The following is an 18235-nucleotide window of genomic DNA, read 5'->3' on the forward strand; positions in this document are numbered from 1 at the left end:
TTTTATGATACATTGGTGTTGCTCGTAAGTCCCAGTCCCAATTCAGTTATATTATATAGAAAAGGAGCTTCTATAACTTCGCAGAATAAGTCACACAGGTTTGGAATGATGTGAGAATGAATATATGATGATAATTTAAAGTTTTGGATTAACTATTCCTACATCCTATCAGGCTTGCAACATTTTCCTTGAGAAATGACTCCGAACATAAAGCCATCGGTAGAGACAAATCTACATATACTTGGTATTCTCCTACTCGAGCTCACTGCACGGTTGGTTACGCACAGCAGGGGAAAGAGCCGGGCTGCTCGGCACAGGTGTACACTAGCTTGGCGTGAAGCTCCTCTGACGGTGCTGGCAAGGCCAGCAGAAAAACTGCAACATTCCTCAACTCTCCTATCCTACATGGAAAATTCCATTACCCCAAGCTTTGTTGATGTGTGTGGCTGGATAACACAAACATTGTCCAGACCCTCATCTATATGGAAAAAACGAATGGGGATTGGGAAGCAAGAAAAGCTGCCTTTCATGAAAACAAACCAATATTCGTAACACGTGCTGGTAAAAACGAACAAATACAGGCAAAGCGCACACTTAAAGTATTTTGTGAAGACATCAAACAATAATTTAAAACCCATAAGGTTACAGCCTAAAGTATATGTGTAAATGTAATAGATACAAAAGGTAACACACTGAAAAACATATGGCGCTGACCAGATGGGTGAAAAAAGCTTCGTTTAGCAACATAATGAAGTGTTTCATGACCAGAAAAACGTACACTTGGATCATCCATCAATATGGATATGAAGTAACACACAACAAATTACAAAATGGCCAATGCAACACCCACAAACTTACAGGAAATTCCAGGTTCAATATAAGTTAAAGGGATAGTTCATCCAAAAATGCATTTTGAAGCCAAAAATAATGCATCAAATATGACATCAGCCTAAATAGAAAGTCTCTTCAGATGCAGAGCAAGTTACTATATTTTGACAATTATTCCAAAGCACAAATATTTGGAATAATGTGTACTATGAATGTAAATAGGGTAAATTTTGATTTCATGTTCACTTTAACCTGGAATTTTCCTTTAAGACTACATACTGCATATACTATCCATTATTGTACTCATAAAAGCATTGTGTTTTTTATTTCTCTAGTCCAGGCTAGAATATGGACTCCCAAGCCTCAAAAAAAGACTAGCTTTGCAGATTTTTGAAAGAGTCTGTTACTCTGCAGCTATTCTCTCTGCACTCGCTTCTCTTTTCAAAGAGAAACGCTGCATTTTGTCAGCAAATACCGTGCTTAAGACAGACCCTCCATTGTCTGACAGCTGACAATTCCTGAAGTGCCCTACCACATGCTTGCACAAGTCATATTTAATAAGAGTGCTAAGAATATCAATTTCTTTTTTCATTGGTGTAGAATAATTTTGAGTTTGAGGAAAACTTTAAAAATTTTTTGTTTTTTATTATTTCTAGACAAGTGTGAAAATGAATGTTTTGTTTCAAAACAGGGATGGGTCATGACAGTCAATTAAGATTACTTTGATGTATATACAGTTGAGCTCAAAAGTTTACACACCCCTTGCAGAATCTGCAAAAATGTTAATCATTTTAACAAAATAAGAATCATCATGAAAATTGCATTCACATTTTTCTAGATTCTGCAAGGGGTATGTAAACTTTTGAGCTCAACTGTAATATATTTCTAGAAGAATGCTTTAAACAGCATGCTGATCGTTAGACAGTTAAAACTAGGGATAAACTAATAGAAATTCTGGTCCATTAACAATAATTATTTGAATGTTTTGACAGGTAATTAATAAATAGCCACGTTTAAATTAAGCTATTTTATATGAATAAATGAAAAATAAAATGCTAAAAACTAAAATTACTAATTTTAAATGATACAAATGAATTTATGCATAACATATTGTAGAGTAAGAAAAAAAAAAAAAGTATTTTCACTTTTAGATTTTCTAATGATTAAACAGTGTAAATTATTACTGTTTTTAAAGATTAACCCTAAATAAGTGTTGTTAGGTGTTGTGTTGTGCTTTTCCACTATATAGATACTGTATAAAAAACCTTTATGGAACCATCAATGCCAATAATAATAATAATAATAAAAACTTTTTTTTAAGAGTGCAGAATTTTGATTTTATTTTTCATATGTATATGGGTCATTGACGAATATGGTTTTTAAAAGTGTAAAAAAAAAAAAACCATAATGGAGATATAATTAATTTTGAAGTTTTACTAAGTGTTAACAATGAGATTGTGGTTTTTATAATCAGTTAACACTGCTTTTGTCATTTTTTACAAGACAGACAAAATTTGTCACCAAACAGTCATTCGGTTTAGCCAAAATTTTGGTTTAACCAAATGACACTTTTGGTTATACCGAATGACGATATTTTCAAACAATGCTAACAGGCTGATATCTAGCAAAAGGACAATCAAACATTTTATATTTAGTATAAAGTTTTTAAAATATTACAAAATTTTCCATGTTTTATAGCGGTTGTACCGAATGACCTGATGTTTCGTGACATGTGTATGAGCAAGTAAAAACATGAATTTTTCAGATAGTTAAGAGAGAGTTAGTTAATTTGCTTCATGACCATGTGGTCCTTTGCAGGTGTCTGAATGATGTCACATCCTGTCACATGATACTGACCACATGACTTGATCCAAAATGGTCCCTTTATATTGGTTACTCTGAATGCCATCAATGAAATTCATTTTTCCAGATATTCTTTCTCATAACAAAGTGACAACTTCTACACATAATTTTAATACCATTTTGCACTATGTTGATATATGAAGTTATAAAATCATGCCAGAATAAAAAATATATACATTTATTACATTTTAAGATATTTTAATCACAAATGAAGTGGCTGTATTGGCCTTTGGATGGTTAAACCGAATGACCTTTTGACACTTCAGAATCTTTAAAATACCTTTATATGTAGCAAAATATTAAAACCTTTTGGATTCAATAAAAGAGATCTACTACCTTACATACGTTGGATGTCTTAGCTTTGTTTTTTATTATTATTAATGCCTTTGGACGAAAAAAAAAGCCCTGTCATGTCATTGACCCATATACATTTGCACATCAGTATTTAAAATATCTCAGACTACTACAGAACAAATGTCCTATGATGCAAAAACAAAAACAAAAAAGCCATGAAACTTCATTCACATCCTCTCTCTCAGTGGATAAGTGTCATATGCTGGCTGTCTGAAGCGATTACAGGCAGGGGCCGTCTGGGTGTTAAGTTAACCCAGGTGCTTGATTTCTCTCTCACTATGAATAATTGATAGTCACATGTGTATAGAGGCAGGATGTCACAGTATACTGCATCAGCTCTAGCCATGCTGCAGGTGCTCATTTTCATTTAGGATGTTTTAAGCAGATCGGACACCCTTTCCTTGAAATCCCAAGTGGTCACAGGAGCTGCATTTGAGATGCATATTACTACCAGGTATAAACGGCAATGTGCCTCGCCTCACCAAAATGCAAAATATTAATACCAGGCTTCCATGGGAGCCTATGATAATCTGGTCCCATGGCTCGGGTCTGTCCTCCAATGTAATGCTGTGATTTATTCAGCTGTTTCAGAACTCATTAACATCTCTTAGAAATGTAATAACTCACCTCTCCTCAACAAGGCGCACAAATTGAGGTATCATACATGCCTGTAGCACAAAAGGTGTGGAACAAGTTATGCCCGGAATTGTAATACTTAGGATTAGGGGAGTTGAAAAAATCTGAAGTAAAAGTGATTCTTGCCATCCACACTACTTTAATCTCTATTATTATTGTATGAGGCATCCCAGTTTATAAGCAAGATGACAAAAGTGCATTTGGCAACTGGCCCGGGACTCAGATGATGCAAATGGCACAAAAAGCATGCAACAGAGACAATTTCACAAGACAGGCAGGGAAAACCAATAGGTGAAATATCTGGTGTTCTCTGTGTTCTCAGAGATTCCTCAAGAAGTTCCAGTGGGAGGGATAAAAACACAATACCAATTCTAACGCTGACTAAAATAGGTCTTTACGCTTGATGCCATAAAGAATGATGAAAATAAAGTCAAAATAGTACAAATTTATTGTCATTAAAGTGGAACCTTCCAAATGATTTGTAATAAAACAATAATATACTGTATGTCTCCTTTAATGTGAGCCACAATAAACCTATATGATATGTGGACGGTGAGTGATATATGAAGTCCAAGTCAAAAAAAAGTGTGTGCGCAGACCCCCACAATGAAGGCTCCCGTTCACCGTGACAGCCGTATTGATTTGGCCTTCTCTCTCCTCTCTCATAAAGCTATCTCTCTCAGACCACTTAATCCTAATGGCTGGCTTTATTCGCCTTTTCTCCCTCCTCAACACCGAGCTCAAGCAATTTCACACAATATTAGAGACGATTCGGCCCAGGATATTGATAATGGTGGGGAAATATTCTGACTCAATGCAATCTTTAGTGGATAAATTGCATTTCTGATCATTGGGGATTAAGTTACCAAATAAAAAAAACAGTAATTTCCTTTAACATTTTCATTATCAGTGTATTTTACTGATACTTTGCATGTCGGTCAGACATGTTTAAGCCAGTGGTTCTTAGCAAGAATAAAGGCGTGGTCACATTTACCATTGCTCAGCGAAATTTTGCAGGCCAAATACAATAGGAATATGCACAATTGGGATTTTTGTGTAAGGGTGAAAAAGTTCCCCACGCAGATTTCATTCATGTTCAAGTTGATCACACGAATTTGCCTGCACTGACCAACAGAACGCTGCTTGGTTTAAAAGTGACTTCTTCTGAGCAGTGCTTCATACATCTATAAGCTATTGACAATTTTTTGCTAATATAACCGCACCTTAAAGGCTTAGTTCACCCCAAAATGAAAATTCGGTCATTAATTATTTCACCGTCATGTCGTTCCAAACTCATAAAACTTTCGTTCATTTTCAGAACACAAATGAAGATCTTTTTGATGAAATCTGAGAGATGTCTATCTTTCCATTGACTGCCTTTGCAACTACCACTTTGACGCTTCAAAAAGATCATAAAGAGATCCGAAAACTAATCCATATGAATTGAGTAGTTTAGTCCAAATTTTCTGAAAAGACTCGATAGCTTGATCGGAAGCTCAAACGTACTTCGTAACCAATGAGGTTCATTCTCGTGTGTTACGCAGCAGGCTTGAGCTTCTGGAAGAGGTTTGTTCTTGTGCGTCATTCATCCTTCATTTGGTTGAGCTTCTGCCTATGTTAACTGATCAATGTTTACATGCGAGTAAAAGCCTAAATTAAATCTGTTCATCACAGTGTTAATTTCGTTAACGACGAAAAATGTTCGTTGACGACCTTTTTTTCCATGACTAAGACTAGACGATGAGAGATGACACCAATGTCATTTAACAATAATGTGACTAAAACAACACATGCAAATCGTTGACGAAAAAAGACGAGACTGAAATGTGGCTAAAAGACTAAAAACTTTACCAAAATCACTCTTTTGAAATCACTTTTTGTGGAGACAAAACATTACAGACGAGCATCCATGCTTACAGTTGCCAGATTTCCAGAATTTAAACCCCCAATCAGAGCTTTTCTGTTTAAAGAACACGTTTTACTTAATCTTTGCAATCTGGCAACCACGCACACGCGCTCTCTACACTGAGGAAGAAGCGCGGATGATCTGAAAGCACAGACAAGTAAGCTGCAGTTCAGCGATCTTCATTTCAGATTTTCTACTTAAATTAAAGTATCATTCAGTTGGTCTATATTGCGCTGCTCGTTTGCTGACTAAATCTGCAACCAAAATGTAGGCTGATATCCAGCAGTGGTTCTCAAACTGATGTACGCGAACAAAATGCTGAGTTTTGCCGTACATTTTATTCTACTCCACCTTAAAATAACAAAAACTGAGCATGTGTTTCTAGCAGGTAAACTGCCGTAAATACACAACATTCAGTCAAATTACCTCATCTTTCGCGGTCAAAACTGACTGCATCCACGCCAGCAAATCCCGCTACTGCTGTTCTCGACAATATAACTTTGTAAAAGTGGGGATTTAGAAATTACTAGCATGAAGAACAAATATAGACACAGACTGCATATAGATTTAAGATTAAAACTCTCTTCGATACAAACACATACCCTTCTGTAAGTTATTGTTTTTGTTGATCATATTATACGAGCAAGAATGCAATGTTTCCTGAATATCCCCACGATTTCAAATGTGACGTTGATTTTATACAACACTTCAACAAACAAAAGGGTAATATTAAGTGATGTACATTTTAAACAGTATTGTCAGTATTTTTGCTCTATTTTGCAACGAAAGCCACAGCAGAACCGCAGCGCACAAGCTGTTTCGTGAACGAATCTGCAGCTTTGAACGAAACGTGAATGATTCAATGACCCATTCATGAATACAGCCGCTTGCTTTGATACTGAAAGAATGAATGACTCGATGAAACAGTGACTTACCGCCACCTACTGGCGGTTTAACGTAATATTTAGAAGTATCACTTCGTTTTTATCATCATTGTATTTATTGAAATTTTTTAAGCATTATTTATTTTATAAAGGTATTTATAAAGGTAAAAAAAATGCACTGGAAAAATCGATTTAAGAGGGCAAACATTGTCCCTTAATGGAAAAGGTGTAACTGCAGTAAGTGGATATGAGAGGGTGCACAGAAGGATGTTAAATCCCTCAGGGGGTACGACACTCTAAAAAGTTTGAGAACCACTGAAAAGGGATATGTAGAAGTGCTACTGCTAAGAGTGCAATGTCAATACAGCCTGTTACCTTGATTCAAATTTTTCATAAGTGTAAATGAGTTGGTCTAAAGAGAAAAATTATAATGACTATTTTGTCTAAAGACTACATATAAAATAGCTATCAAAATTAATGTTGGTAACTGAGCTTGACTAAAAGTAATGACTAAATTGACAATGACTTTTCGTCGCCAAAACTAGACTAAAATATGAAAGACAAAAATGACTAAAATGTGACTAAGACTAAGGAGCATTTTCGTCTGAAGATAAAGACTAAGACTAAATCAAAAATGGCTGCCAAAATTAACACTGGTTCATCATAACAAGCGATTGAGTCTCTTCAGAAAATTTTGACTAAACCACTCGATTCATATGGATTCGTTTTCCGATCTCTTTATGAACGTTTTGAAGCGTCAAAGTGTTCGTTGGAAAGGCAGTTAATGGAGGGATAGACATCTCTCAGATTTCATCAAAAAGATCTTCATTTGTGTTCCGAAGATGAACGAAAGTCTTATAGGTTTGGAATGACATGAAGGTGAGTAATTAATGACAGAATTTTTATTTTGGGGTGAACTAACCCTTTAACTTGCAAAGTGGACCAGACCTTATTCCTAACATGAACCATGAACCAAAGCAAAGCTCAATCAAGACTGGCCATAATGTAATTTGGTGCCGTTCCATGATGACATTCATGTGGCATTACAGGCACGGTCCAAAACAACACATACTGTAGGGTGTACCTCTGTGGCCTTTTGCAAAGCCTGCATTGATACAGGCTCAAACAGTGGACTACTACCCAACAGTCAATGCAGCATTACGCCATCAAAGTTTGGACTTGAAGGAGGACTCCAAGAGTTGAGGGAGACAACTGAGACAGGGTCATAATTTCATTCTAGAAGTCTTAGAAACCAAAGTTTATTACCAATTAAACCTTTAAACTACTGGGCTTCTGCATTGTTGAGCTACCTTTAATGAATGAGAATAATATCAGCAAGCAAACAAAAAATATATTAGCTTGTCACTCTTCTAAAAAGGTAAAAGGAACTAGATTTGTATCATAAAAGCAGTGATATGCAAACGGTGTCAAAAGCTTGATGGATACTCTCTCAGATACTGTCTATGAAATAACATTTACCCATGCACAGCTCTACATCGTGATGAAATTATAAATAAGAGATGGCACAGGCTCTCTTTATCTGTAGGTAAGGGTAGCTGACGTATTGGGATATCTTTCTTTCTGTCAGTCTAACTGATAGTTTGTGGCTGAATAGATGCTTTAACAACATCATGGCCAGCAGGTGATGGATAGGCCTGTTGTTTCGCACTGACATATTATAAGGAAGTCAACACATACAAGAGAACTGTATGAAGAACTCAAAATCTTTAACATAAAATCAAACAATTCTCTGAAACTGCACAGTTGAGGAAGTAATTAGATCAATTTGTAAACTAATTACAAACACACAATGAAGGAATTCAGCAGGGGACATGGCTGAATAGAAGCACTAGCATCAAGAACTTGAATAGCCAGAAACTCGCTGTTTCCTTTTTTGAACACTCGGTTCACTCCACCCACCTTTGTTCAAAACTCACATGGTGCATATTCAAAAGAACCACTATGCTGAGCCAAACAAAAATGCTGTACTGCTTAAAAAAAAAATAAAACATAAATCACTATCCTCTTCGAACTATTGAAATAATGAACTAAATATATACTCTAGTTGTACAATATAAAAAAATGATTCATTGTGCTTTTAATTGTGTATTCAAGGTGTCAAAAAAGTTTTTTTTTAGCCACTAGACTGTCATGGGAACAACTAAACATAAAAAAAAAGAAAAGAAACAAACTTGGGCTCCAAAAAGTAGCATAAAAGCCCTGCTCCTGTTTAAATATTTATAGAAAGAATGATGGCAGAGTAGAAATGTAGCCAGTAGTTCTGGAGATTATACGTTTCAAAAGTTGTTATAAGACAATCAATTGGAGAGGACATTTTGATGGGTTTTTACAATTGAAACAGGCAACGCAAGAATGAAGTGAGAGCAGCAAACACAATCAGTAGACTGAAGAGGAGTGAACGCCACTCAGATAAGCCATGAGAAGATGTGCCCACAAGTGTCCTACCTGACACCCAATTCATCATAAAAGTGCTGGAGTAGGTGCGTGGGTCTGCTGCGATGGTTCAAACAGGCATTATTAGTAACAGCATCATAAAGTATGCTCGTGTGGTCGTGGTTGTAGGCTGATCAAATGAGAATACCGCTTCTGTAGTATAGGCTTTCTTGCAGGAAGTGCACCCAAGTTGTTCCCATTTGAATCTTGACAACATTTGTCCTTATAAACACGTTTTCCAACCAACAGGCAACATAATCTAGCATATCTATAAAACAAGGGTGTCGAATCCTGCTCCTTGAAGACCTTTCTACAAAAGTTAGCTCCAACAAGCCTGCTTGGAAATTTCTAGGCTCCATCCGAAATCCCAAACTCTCAAAGTACTTATTTTGAATAAGTACTTACTTTGTGAACATTTAAAAGTATGGTTATATAAAGTATGATTGTGGTATGATAGAGGTGTATTTGTCCCAAACAGTCACGGTACGGACATCATGGTTCAGTGCATACTGTCAGACGACGAATACAGTCGGTCACAGAAGATCCACACTACAATCCAGAAGGGGGTGCGCGCGGTAATGCAACAGCGTTTGCTAACCGCCACAACAGGAAAAAGTGCAGAATTAGAAGAACAGATGATCTATGTATAGATATATTTACGTGTAATCTCTCAAGTCTCAACCGTAGAAAGACATCAATAAAACAGCTTGAGAATCTCTCACGTAGCATTACATTTACCTCAGGCAAGTCATTTAGTGTCCACAGCATGTTAGTTCACTAGGGAAATGAAGGGAGGGGAGCATTTCACTAAATATATGCACTATATTAGCTTACATATTCATTATATTTACTTTACCTGTTACTAATGTTTTAATTATTTAATATATGTTTAAATAAATTTGTCATGAAAACAAGTTATGATGGTAACTGTGTAAATGATCATATTTCAAAAATAAATTGGAGTAATAATTTTATAATTAGATTTAGAAGTCAATGCAAAACCTGCCATATGTTCAATTTATATGTTTTTTATTTGAGTATTGATTATTATATCTTAAAATAAATAGCAACTGAATTTAATAGTTTGGGCTCTGTTATTAATTGTAACCTTTAATATTATAGTAATGTGCAAGAAAGGGCTCCCTGTATACAGATAGCTGAGATAGATTTTTTTAATCCTTAGGAAAATGTTAATTGTAATTGAATTTATTTAAAGAGAGAGACACAATTTGTTCAATAAACCATGTTTAATAAAAAAAAGAAGAAAAAAAAGAGGCAATTTTATGTACCGAACCCAAAACGAACCGTGACTTCAATACCGAGGTATGTCGCGAACCATCATGTTTGTGTACCGTTACACCTCTAGAATAGTATGAATGTAATCCGGATGTACTACATTTGCCATGTTGTCATTGTCATTGTCATTTGACCTACCACCGTCAGTTGGGTCGCTTCACTGTCATTCACAAATTCTCTCCCTTGGCCTCATGGGATAGTAAATTATCTGTCAAATGCACACTTCAGAATCTCACTGGAGGAAATAGGTCATCCGGAAAGTATGCAATTTTGGACGCAGCCTAGTACCTCTTTGTACTCCTGAAGACCTTGATTAGTTGCTTCAGGTGTGTTTAGTTAAGGTTAGATTGCAACCCTCCACAAGCAGGATTGGACATACCTGCTATCGAACCGCTGCAAGATCAATGGCAAAACTTACCTTTAAGTCTTGAGCTGCCTCCATGTGATTGTCATAGACCAGAACATTGGCTGTCAGGTTCATCCTGTCTTTAGCAACAGTGGATTCTCCTTCTATTGCATCAGATGCAACTGCAACGTTCAATAGGGGATGTTCACACTTGGTCCCATCCCACACCTGATCACATTGGGCAACTGTTAGTTGTACAAATTGGATTTAAGATTCAATGATTTTGAAGATTCAGATTCAAGTTAAAATAGCAGAAATCACCTTAAGTAGGATACAACGACTATCCATGACAGCCTTTGCCAACAACTGGCAGGTAAAATCAAAGTACATCCCGGGATGTACCGAGGACAGAGAGACAGTGGGGTCATTGGATATCAGAGACTGGCTGGCAGCCCATTGGCGAAGCTCCTGCACTGTATTTTTATCGGATTCTCCAAAGTGAAATGATTTGCTGGAGGTACGAGGTGCTACTGGGCTGTCAGTTATTCCATCGAATGTGACTGCAGACCAACCATAAGTGTTCAAGAGTGTCATGGAGTCGTTGAACATGTCTGCCTGGGAGGATATGGGAAAAGATACACTTAGCCTTAAAGCTTGAATGACTTGAAAGTAGTGACACTTCAGAAAATCATCTTAATACATGTCGCCAAGACATTTACTTGGGTATTAGAACTACATTTGAACAATGTTTTTGAGATTTAGGGTGCATTCACACTGACAGCTCTTTAGTTGTTGGAGGTCGGCAAGCTGCTGTGTTATTGCATGCTAGTAGCCGGTCCTACCAGTGTTACCAAGTCCGCGGTTTTCCCGTTTTTTTTGTTTTTTGTTTTTTGTTTTTAAACGCTGTTGCCACAGGTTGTTTTTCCATGTCCGCAGGTTGTAGCGACCCCAAATATCATGATATTTAGCCACTGGAATGAGAAATTTACCAGGGGAACCCCACCAAAAAATGCAGATTTTACTAGTTATGGGCTAGTTCTGAGTACAAATCGGGCGGGTTTTATTGTAAAAACCTGGCAACCCTGGTTCCTACCTGGTTCCTAGTATCCAACCCCATCAGGAGGCGGATCACATGACAACTATTTTCACTACCACTGTGTGTTCACGACATCATGTCACTGCTCATTTTCATAAAGCTATACTCAACTTGCTCAAGTTTCACAAACTTTCATGACTGTTGTTTGTTTAAAATTTTACTGCAAATCACTGTCAATTTAAACGCAGATATCGAGTACATACGATTCAGCTCTATACAATTGAAATGCTTAACATAGAACGTGATGCTTTCCAGACACTCCTTCATAAATGTCTTGGCGACGTATATGTGATTTCTGGGAATATGTGGTACTGCTTGATTACTTTAAATCAGGGGTGTCAATTTCTGCTACTGGAGGGCTGCGCTCCTGCCGAGTTTAGGTGCAACTTGCTTAAATGCAATTGTCTGGAAGTTTCTAGTAGTCAGGTGTGTCGAATTACAGCTAAGGTAGCCCTCCAAGACCAGAACTGGACAACTCTGCTTAAAGCAAATAAGTGGTTTAGGCTTACTTTCACCATTCTGAAGAATGAATAAACAGGTCAAGCCTCCTCACCTTGAATCTGTGGAGTCGAATAATGTCCCCAACTCTGAAGATGACTGGGTGATCCTCCAGTTTTTTAGAGAAGATGTTGCAGCTCACTTTAACATCTGATTGATCTGTGATCTTTAGTGTAGAGCAGTAATCTAGTGACAAATAATGAGGTACTGACTAAAAAATATAAGGCTTGAAGTGGTACTGAAGTTTGTACTGCTAATAATGACATAAGCCACACTTATATATCAACTTTTATAATCACTTACAGAGTGTTCTAATTACATAAAACGAATGAAAACAGTTTATCACATTTTGCAGTTTTCTTTAATTTGATGTTGCTTGCACAAGCATCACTTCTGCATTTGCCCAAGACATGCATTTAGCATTTCAAGACTGAGAATATGCATTGATCCAGGATCAATTGGTCACCTTTTGGACATGATGCACAATTCCCTTCACTGATTACACTGAATGGGTGCTTACATTCCCGTCACATCTCAAAACATTGTTATTTCAACAAGCCAATTGTGACAGAGATTGATTTTTGGCATTTTACCATAGAGTACATGTCATGATCCAATCCATTATCAATGAACTAAAATGTATTGATTTTAAAAATTGCATGAAGGTAGTATGGTTATGCACCTTGAGAAAGTGGTTTGGCAATAATTGGCTTGCATCAGCTTTTCTTGAGATGCAGTCTGCGACTTGATGGTATAAACAATCTTATGCTAACACTACAGAGAGCAAACTACATTGTTCGCAATCAGCAGTACAAGCCAAGGTCAGTTTTGTTTGTTATTGAAATGTTATTTGATCACTGAAGTGCAAAGAATAATGTACAAACTAAATATTCATTAGAGTATTTTTTTCTCTGTTTTGACGGCAATTTCGAAAGTGCCCCTAAAAGCCGTTTAGAAAGTCATCTTTCCTTTGGACTCACTCTCCAGAGGAATCAAATAACAATGGGAGAGCCTATTACAGCCTTGCTGGGATGAAGGAAATTCACTGACCTGAACCTTTAGAGGGGAAAGGCAGTTTGAAGAAGGTCACCACACCATAGACGTTCACCACTGTCTTGTGCTTCAACATGTTTAGAGGAACATAAGTGTATTTGGCCTTTACAGAAACATGGAATATTGCCATTAAAGGAATGTTCTTGCTTCAATACAAGTTAAGCTCTATCATCACATTTGCGGCATAACCCCAAACAGAAAACTGAAAAATTGTACCATAGTACAACATGGTTACAACAATGTACAGTAATTATATCAGATATCCATTGTTAATGTCAACAAATCCAATGTATGCAAGAAAATGAACACTGAGCAAGTTTCCCTGAATTTCTTCATTTCATCTAGACTGAAAATGTCTGGAGGCATGTAGTGTTAAAGCTCTTGATCTGGCTCAAGCAAATGTAAAAGAGGTTGGCAAATTAAAAGAGATGCTGTACTCAAGTGAAGGAACAGCCAATCACACAATCAGAGCCAGTAGACAGAAGCCAATTTAGATATAGAATCTCCTTGATCTCTGAGGGATAAACTGCATATATGGTTTTAGGACAAAGTGGGAGAGATTTTTCTCTCATATCTACATGAAAAGAAATTCATACTGCACCTCTGAACTGGAGGGACCATGGGAGGGGGCTGCTGAGGGACATACCTATCAAACATCCCAACAGAAGCAATTAAAAAAAATAGATATTAGAGTAAGAAATATGGTTGAAAGAGGATGGTGGGGATTTTAAAATGCAAGCACATAACACTCACATAGACACAGGCATCTTTGCCATCCATCTCCAACTGACAAGGATGTAGTTTGTCTCTGAGAAAAGATGGAGACTTTCTGATAGTGAAGTCTGCCAATAGGACAACATCCTTAAAAAAAAAAAGAAAAAAAAAAAGATTGTTGTAATGCATTTCATGATGTATTATGTCAACCATAATAATAAAAAAAAAAAAGTTCAGTAAATCATAAATTAATAAATTATATTAAAAATTGAAATAACACCAGATAACACTTTAGTTTAGGGTTCAATTCTCACTATTAACTAGTTGCTTATTAGTATGCATAATACTAGGATATTGGCTGTTTATTAGTACTTATAAAGCACATATTAATGCCTTATTCTGCATGACCATATTCTACATCCCATAATCCTACCAATACCTAAGCTTAACAACTACCTTACTAACTATTAATAAGCAGTAATTACAACCCAAATTCCGGAAAAGTTGTGACGTATAGGTTTCCAGCTGCTGAAGAGTTCGTGGTCGTCTTTGACTTTGTTGTAATAGCTGCAGTATGTGGTTTTGCATTGTCCTGCTGAAATACACAAGGCCTTCCCTGAAATAGACGTCATCTGGAGGGGAGTATATGTTGCTCTAAAACCTTTATATACCTTTCAGCATTCATAGTGCCTGCCCATACCGTATGTACTTATACACCCCCATACCATCAAAGATGCTGGCTTTTGAACTGAATGCTTATAACATGCTGGAAGGTCTCCCACCTCTTTAGCCCGGTGGACACGGCATCCGTGATTTCCAACAAGAATGTCAAATTTTGACTCGTCTGACCACAGAACACTTTTCCACTTTGAAACAGTCCATTTTAAATGAGCCTTGGCCCACAGGACACGACGGCGCTTCTGGATCATGTTCACATATGGCTTCCTTTTTGCATGATAGAGCTTTAGTTGGCATCTGCAGATGGCACGGTGGATTGTGTTTACCGACAGTGGTTTCTGGAAGTATTCCTGGGCCCATTTAGTAAAATCAAATTTGAAATTAGATCATTTAGTGGATAAAAGTGGAAAATTTCTCCATTTAAACATTTGTTATGTTATCTATGTTCTATTGTGAATAAAATATTGGCTCATGTGATTTGAAAGTCTTTTAATTTTCATTTTATTAAATCTGGAATTCAGGTTGTAGGAGTTTATTGTTGCAAAAGTCATAGTTAATAGTTAGTTATAAGTGAGAATTGGACACTAATCTAAAGTGCGACACTGTATCATTTTTATTATTAAAACTTCATTATACACTTTGTGCAAAAGCCTGATGTATCAAATATGACACATAAAAAGAAAGGAAAACCCTTTATACATACATATATATATATATATATATATATATATATATATATATATATAATTAGTCTAAAGATTTTTTCTGACTATTATATTTCTTTATTATTGTCCTTAGATCAAGTATATGGGATTTTCTGTGCTTGTTTTATCACCTACCAGGCAAAAATCATAAATTTGATTACTTAGAAACATAACATCTGCACAACAAGCCACATGATTTGAGGTATCATTCAAGTGTGTAGCACAAACAGGATTATTTAAGTCCACAATGGCAAGTATGAGCAATAACAGAGATTCTTGCATTGGCAAACACCTCTAACAATGACCTTGAGTGAAAAGGACTAACCAAACAAATAGCGTCTCATCCCTTAATCTTTAGGATCAAATTCAAACTTGTGATTATTTTTAGACTTCAGCATCTGGATAAATTAAGCTGACTTACAGAACGCATCTAAGAGTTTAATCCTTGCTCACAGATATTCAAAGATTAGACCGATAATGTTTAGATCTATCATTACATTGAATTGATGAGCTATCATGATACTTGGCAGTTTCTAAGCTTTATCTTGTGCCACTGTTTTAAGAATCGCTGTTACCCATGCCAAATGGCAGTTTTATAATTTGTCTTCCAAAAAGCTCCTGGCAACAACAAAGAAAAGTGGAGGTTGTTTGTCAAAAACTGGTTTTCTACACTGCACTTCATTTTTTGTTGCTGTCATACAATGAAACGCTTATGATGACTACAACCATTGCAGATCACCATGTTCAACATCTAACTTCGAGAACAGTAAGACTCAAAGCCAAAGTTTAGTCCATTTCTGGAAATAAGAGTGGTGACAAGGCACATTTTTTTTTCCAGTAAGTAACAGATAATTTTGAGAGAGACACAAAGGAGGATCCTTGGGGAGTAAACGACAGAGTTTTGACTGAAGGCACGTCTCTCAAGGCCGATTTTCTCTCTCAAAGCCATTGTCTGTCAATGGGGAGCTGATTTGAGATGTGACCATTGTGTTGCTGGAGGAGAAATGCAGAATAATACTGGCTACGCAACTGCAGTGCTTTGCACCCTCTCAAACCATCTTCACACAAATGAGGTTACATCAGATGACCTGTTTTCAAAGTAAGTGAACTCAGGCAGAAATATTTGCCGCATAGATATGACAGGGCTTTCATGTAGTTAGATTCTTTATACGGTCTCTTTAATCTACTTCTAGAAACATATATTGACATCCTCAACATAGCAACAGTATTTAGGAGAACATTTGAGCAATGTGCACAGTTTCATATTTTTACCATAAATTACCTTTTTAACTGCTTATTCATTTAGAAGATGTTTCTAGTGATTTGCTCAAGTTCACAGTTGTAGTTGTTCTTGAATCGGCCCTTCTGGGACACAAACTTGTGACCTTACATTGTATCTTAACCAGGCACAACATGACAAGATTTCAAGATTCTAGACCAACAACATTTTACTGTGGGCAGGACTAACACAAATAGAAACCAAACAACTGACAAAAATGTCTCGTCATGCATCAATTGTCACAGTTCCCACTTGTTAGGACAAAATCTGCTATTAAAACAGATGAGATGTGATTTGCCATATCACACAATAGGAATGTTAATTTCAACATTTACTAATACATTATTAAAATCAAAAGTTGTATTTGTTAACATTAGTTAATGCTCTGTGAACTAACATGAACAAACAATGAACAGCTGTATTTTTATTAACTAACATTAACAAGGATTAATAAATACAGTAACAAATGTATTGCTCATGGTTAGTTAATGATAGTTAATACACCAACTAATGTTAACAAATTAACCTTATTGTAAAGTGTTAACATTTGTTAAAAAAATAAAATTGGTATTTTTTTGTTACTCGCTATTTTTCTGATACATTTTTATCCATAGAAATATGCCATTCACTACAGTAACGTTAAGTGAATGGCACGTTTCAGTACTCAATCGATTAATCAAGAATCAAATTCATTGTCGATTGTTTTCTTAGTCGATTTTTCCGATTAGCTGTTGCTTTTTATTTGGCTATCGAGTGTCAGACTAATTTAGCAATCTTTCTAAAGGCATATTTAAAACAGTTCATGTGAGTACAGTGGTTCAACCTTAATGGTATGAAGTGGCGAGAATACATTTTGTGCCCCTAAAAAAACAAAATAACGACTTTATTCAACAATATCTAATGATGGGCGATATCAAAACACTGCCTCATGAAGCTTCGAAGCTTTACGAATCTTTTGTTTCGAATTAGTGGCTTGGAGCGTGTATCAAACTGCCAAAGTCATGCCCCCCAGTGGTGAACCACTGAAATTACGAAACACTTATGACGTAACGAAGCCTCGTTTACTGAAATCACATGACTTTCATGCTCTAAACCACTGATTCGAAACAAACGATTCCTAAAAGCTTCGAAACTTCATGAAGCAGTGTTTTAAAATTGCCCATCATTAGATATTGTTGAATAAAGTCGATATTTTGTTTTTTGTGGCACATAACATTAAAGGTTGAACTACTGTAGTCACATGAACTGTTCTAAATACGTCTTTAGTACCTTATTGGGCATCTGAAAGTGTTAATTTTCTTGCTGTCAATGGAGGCCTCACTGAGCCATCGGATTTTATCAAAAATATCTTAATTTGTGTTCTGAAGATGAACGAAGGTCTTATGGGTGTGGAACAACATGAGGGTGAGTAATAAATGACAGAATTTTCATTTTTGGGTGAACCCTTTAAAATGCTAAAAATATTTGTAGATAAATATTGACATTTATACATAAGTAGTTATAGGTTGTAACGGTACATGTATTCATGCCTAGTCGTCATGTTACGGACATTACGGTTCGGTGCATGCAACCAGACGCGAATTACAGTCGTCACAGGCGATTCACACTCCAATCCAGAAGGGGGCGTGCATGGTAATGCAACGCTG

The 18235-nt window shown here is 36.3% G+C and overlaps 1 protein-coding gene across 1 annotated transcript in view; it reads right to left on the minus strand.

Annotated features, from left to right (window-relative positions):
• pot1 (protection of telomeres 1 homolog) overlaps window positions 1-18235 on the minus strand; it is a 46458-nt gene that overhangs the window by 13707 nt on the left and 14516 nt on the right. The window contains 6 exon segments of the mRNA XM_051884658.1: window positions 10640-10795; window positions 10889-11182; window positions 12217-12347; window positions 13212-13317; window positions 13816-13860; window positions 13968-14075. Coding sequence (XP_051740618.1) covers window positions 10640-10795; window positions 10889-11182; window positions 12217-12347; window positions 13212-13317; window positions 13816-13860; window positions 13968-13994 — 759 coding nt within the window. The 5' untranslated portion in view covers window positions 13995-14075.

The sequence above is a fragment of the Ctenopharyngodon idella genome, chromosome 24 (genome assembly GCF_019924925.1).
Source record: "Ctenopharyngodon idella isolate HZGC_01 chromosome 24, HZGC01, whole genome shotgun sequence".
Lineage (NCBI taxonomy): Eukaryota > Metazoa > Chordata > Actinopteri > Cypriniformes > Xenocyprididae > Ctenopharyngodon > Ctenopharyngodon idella.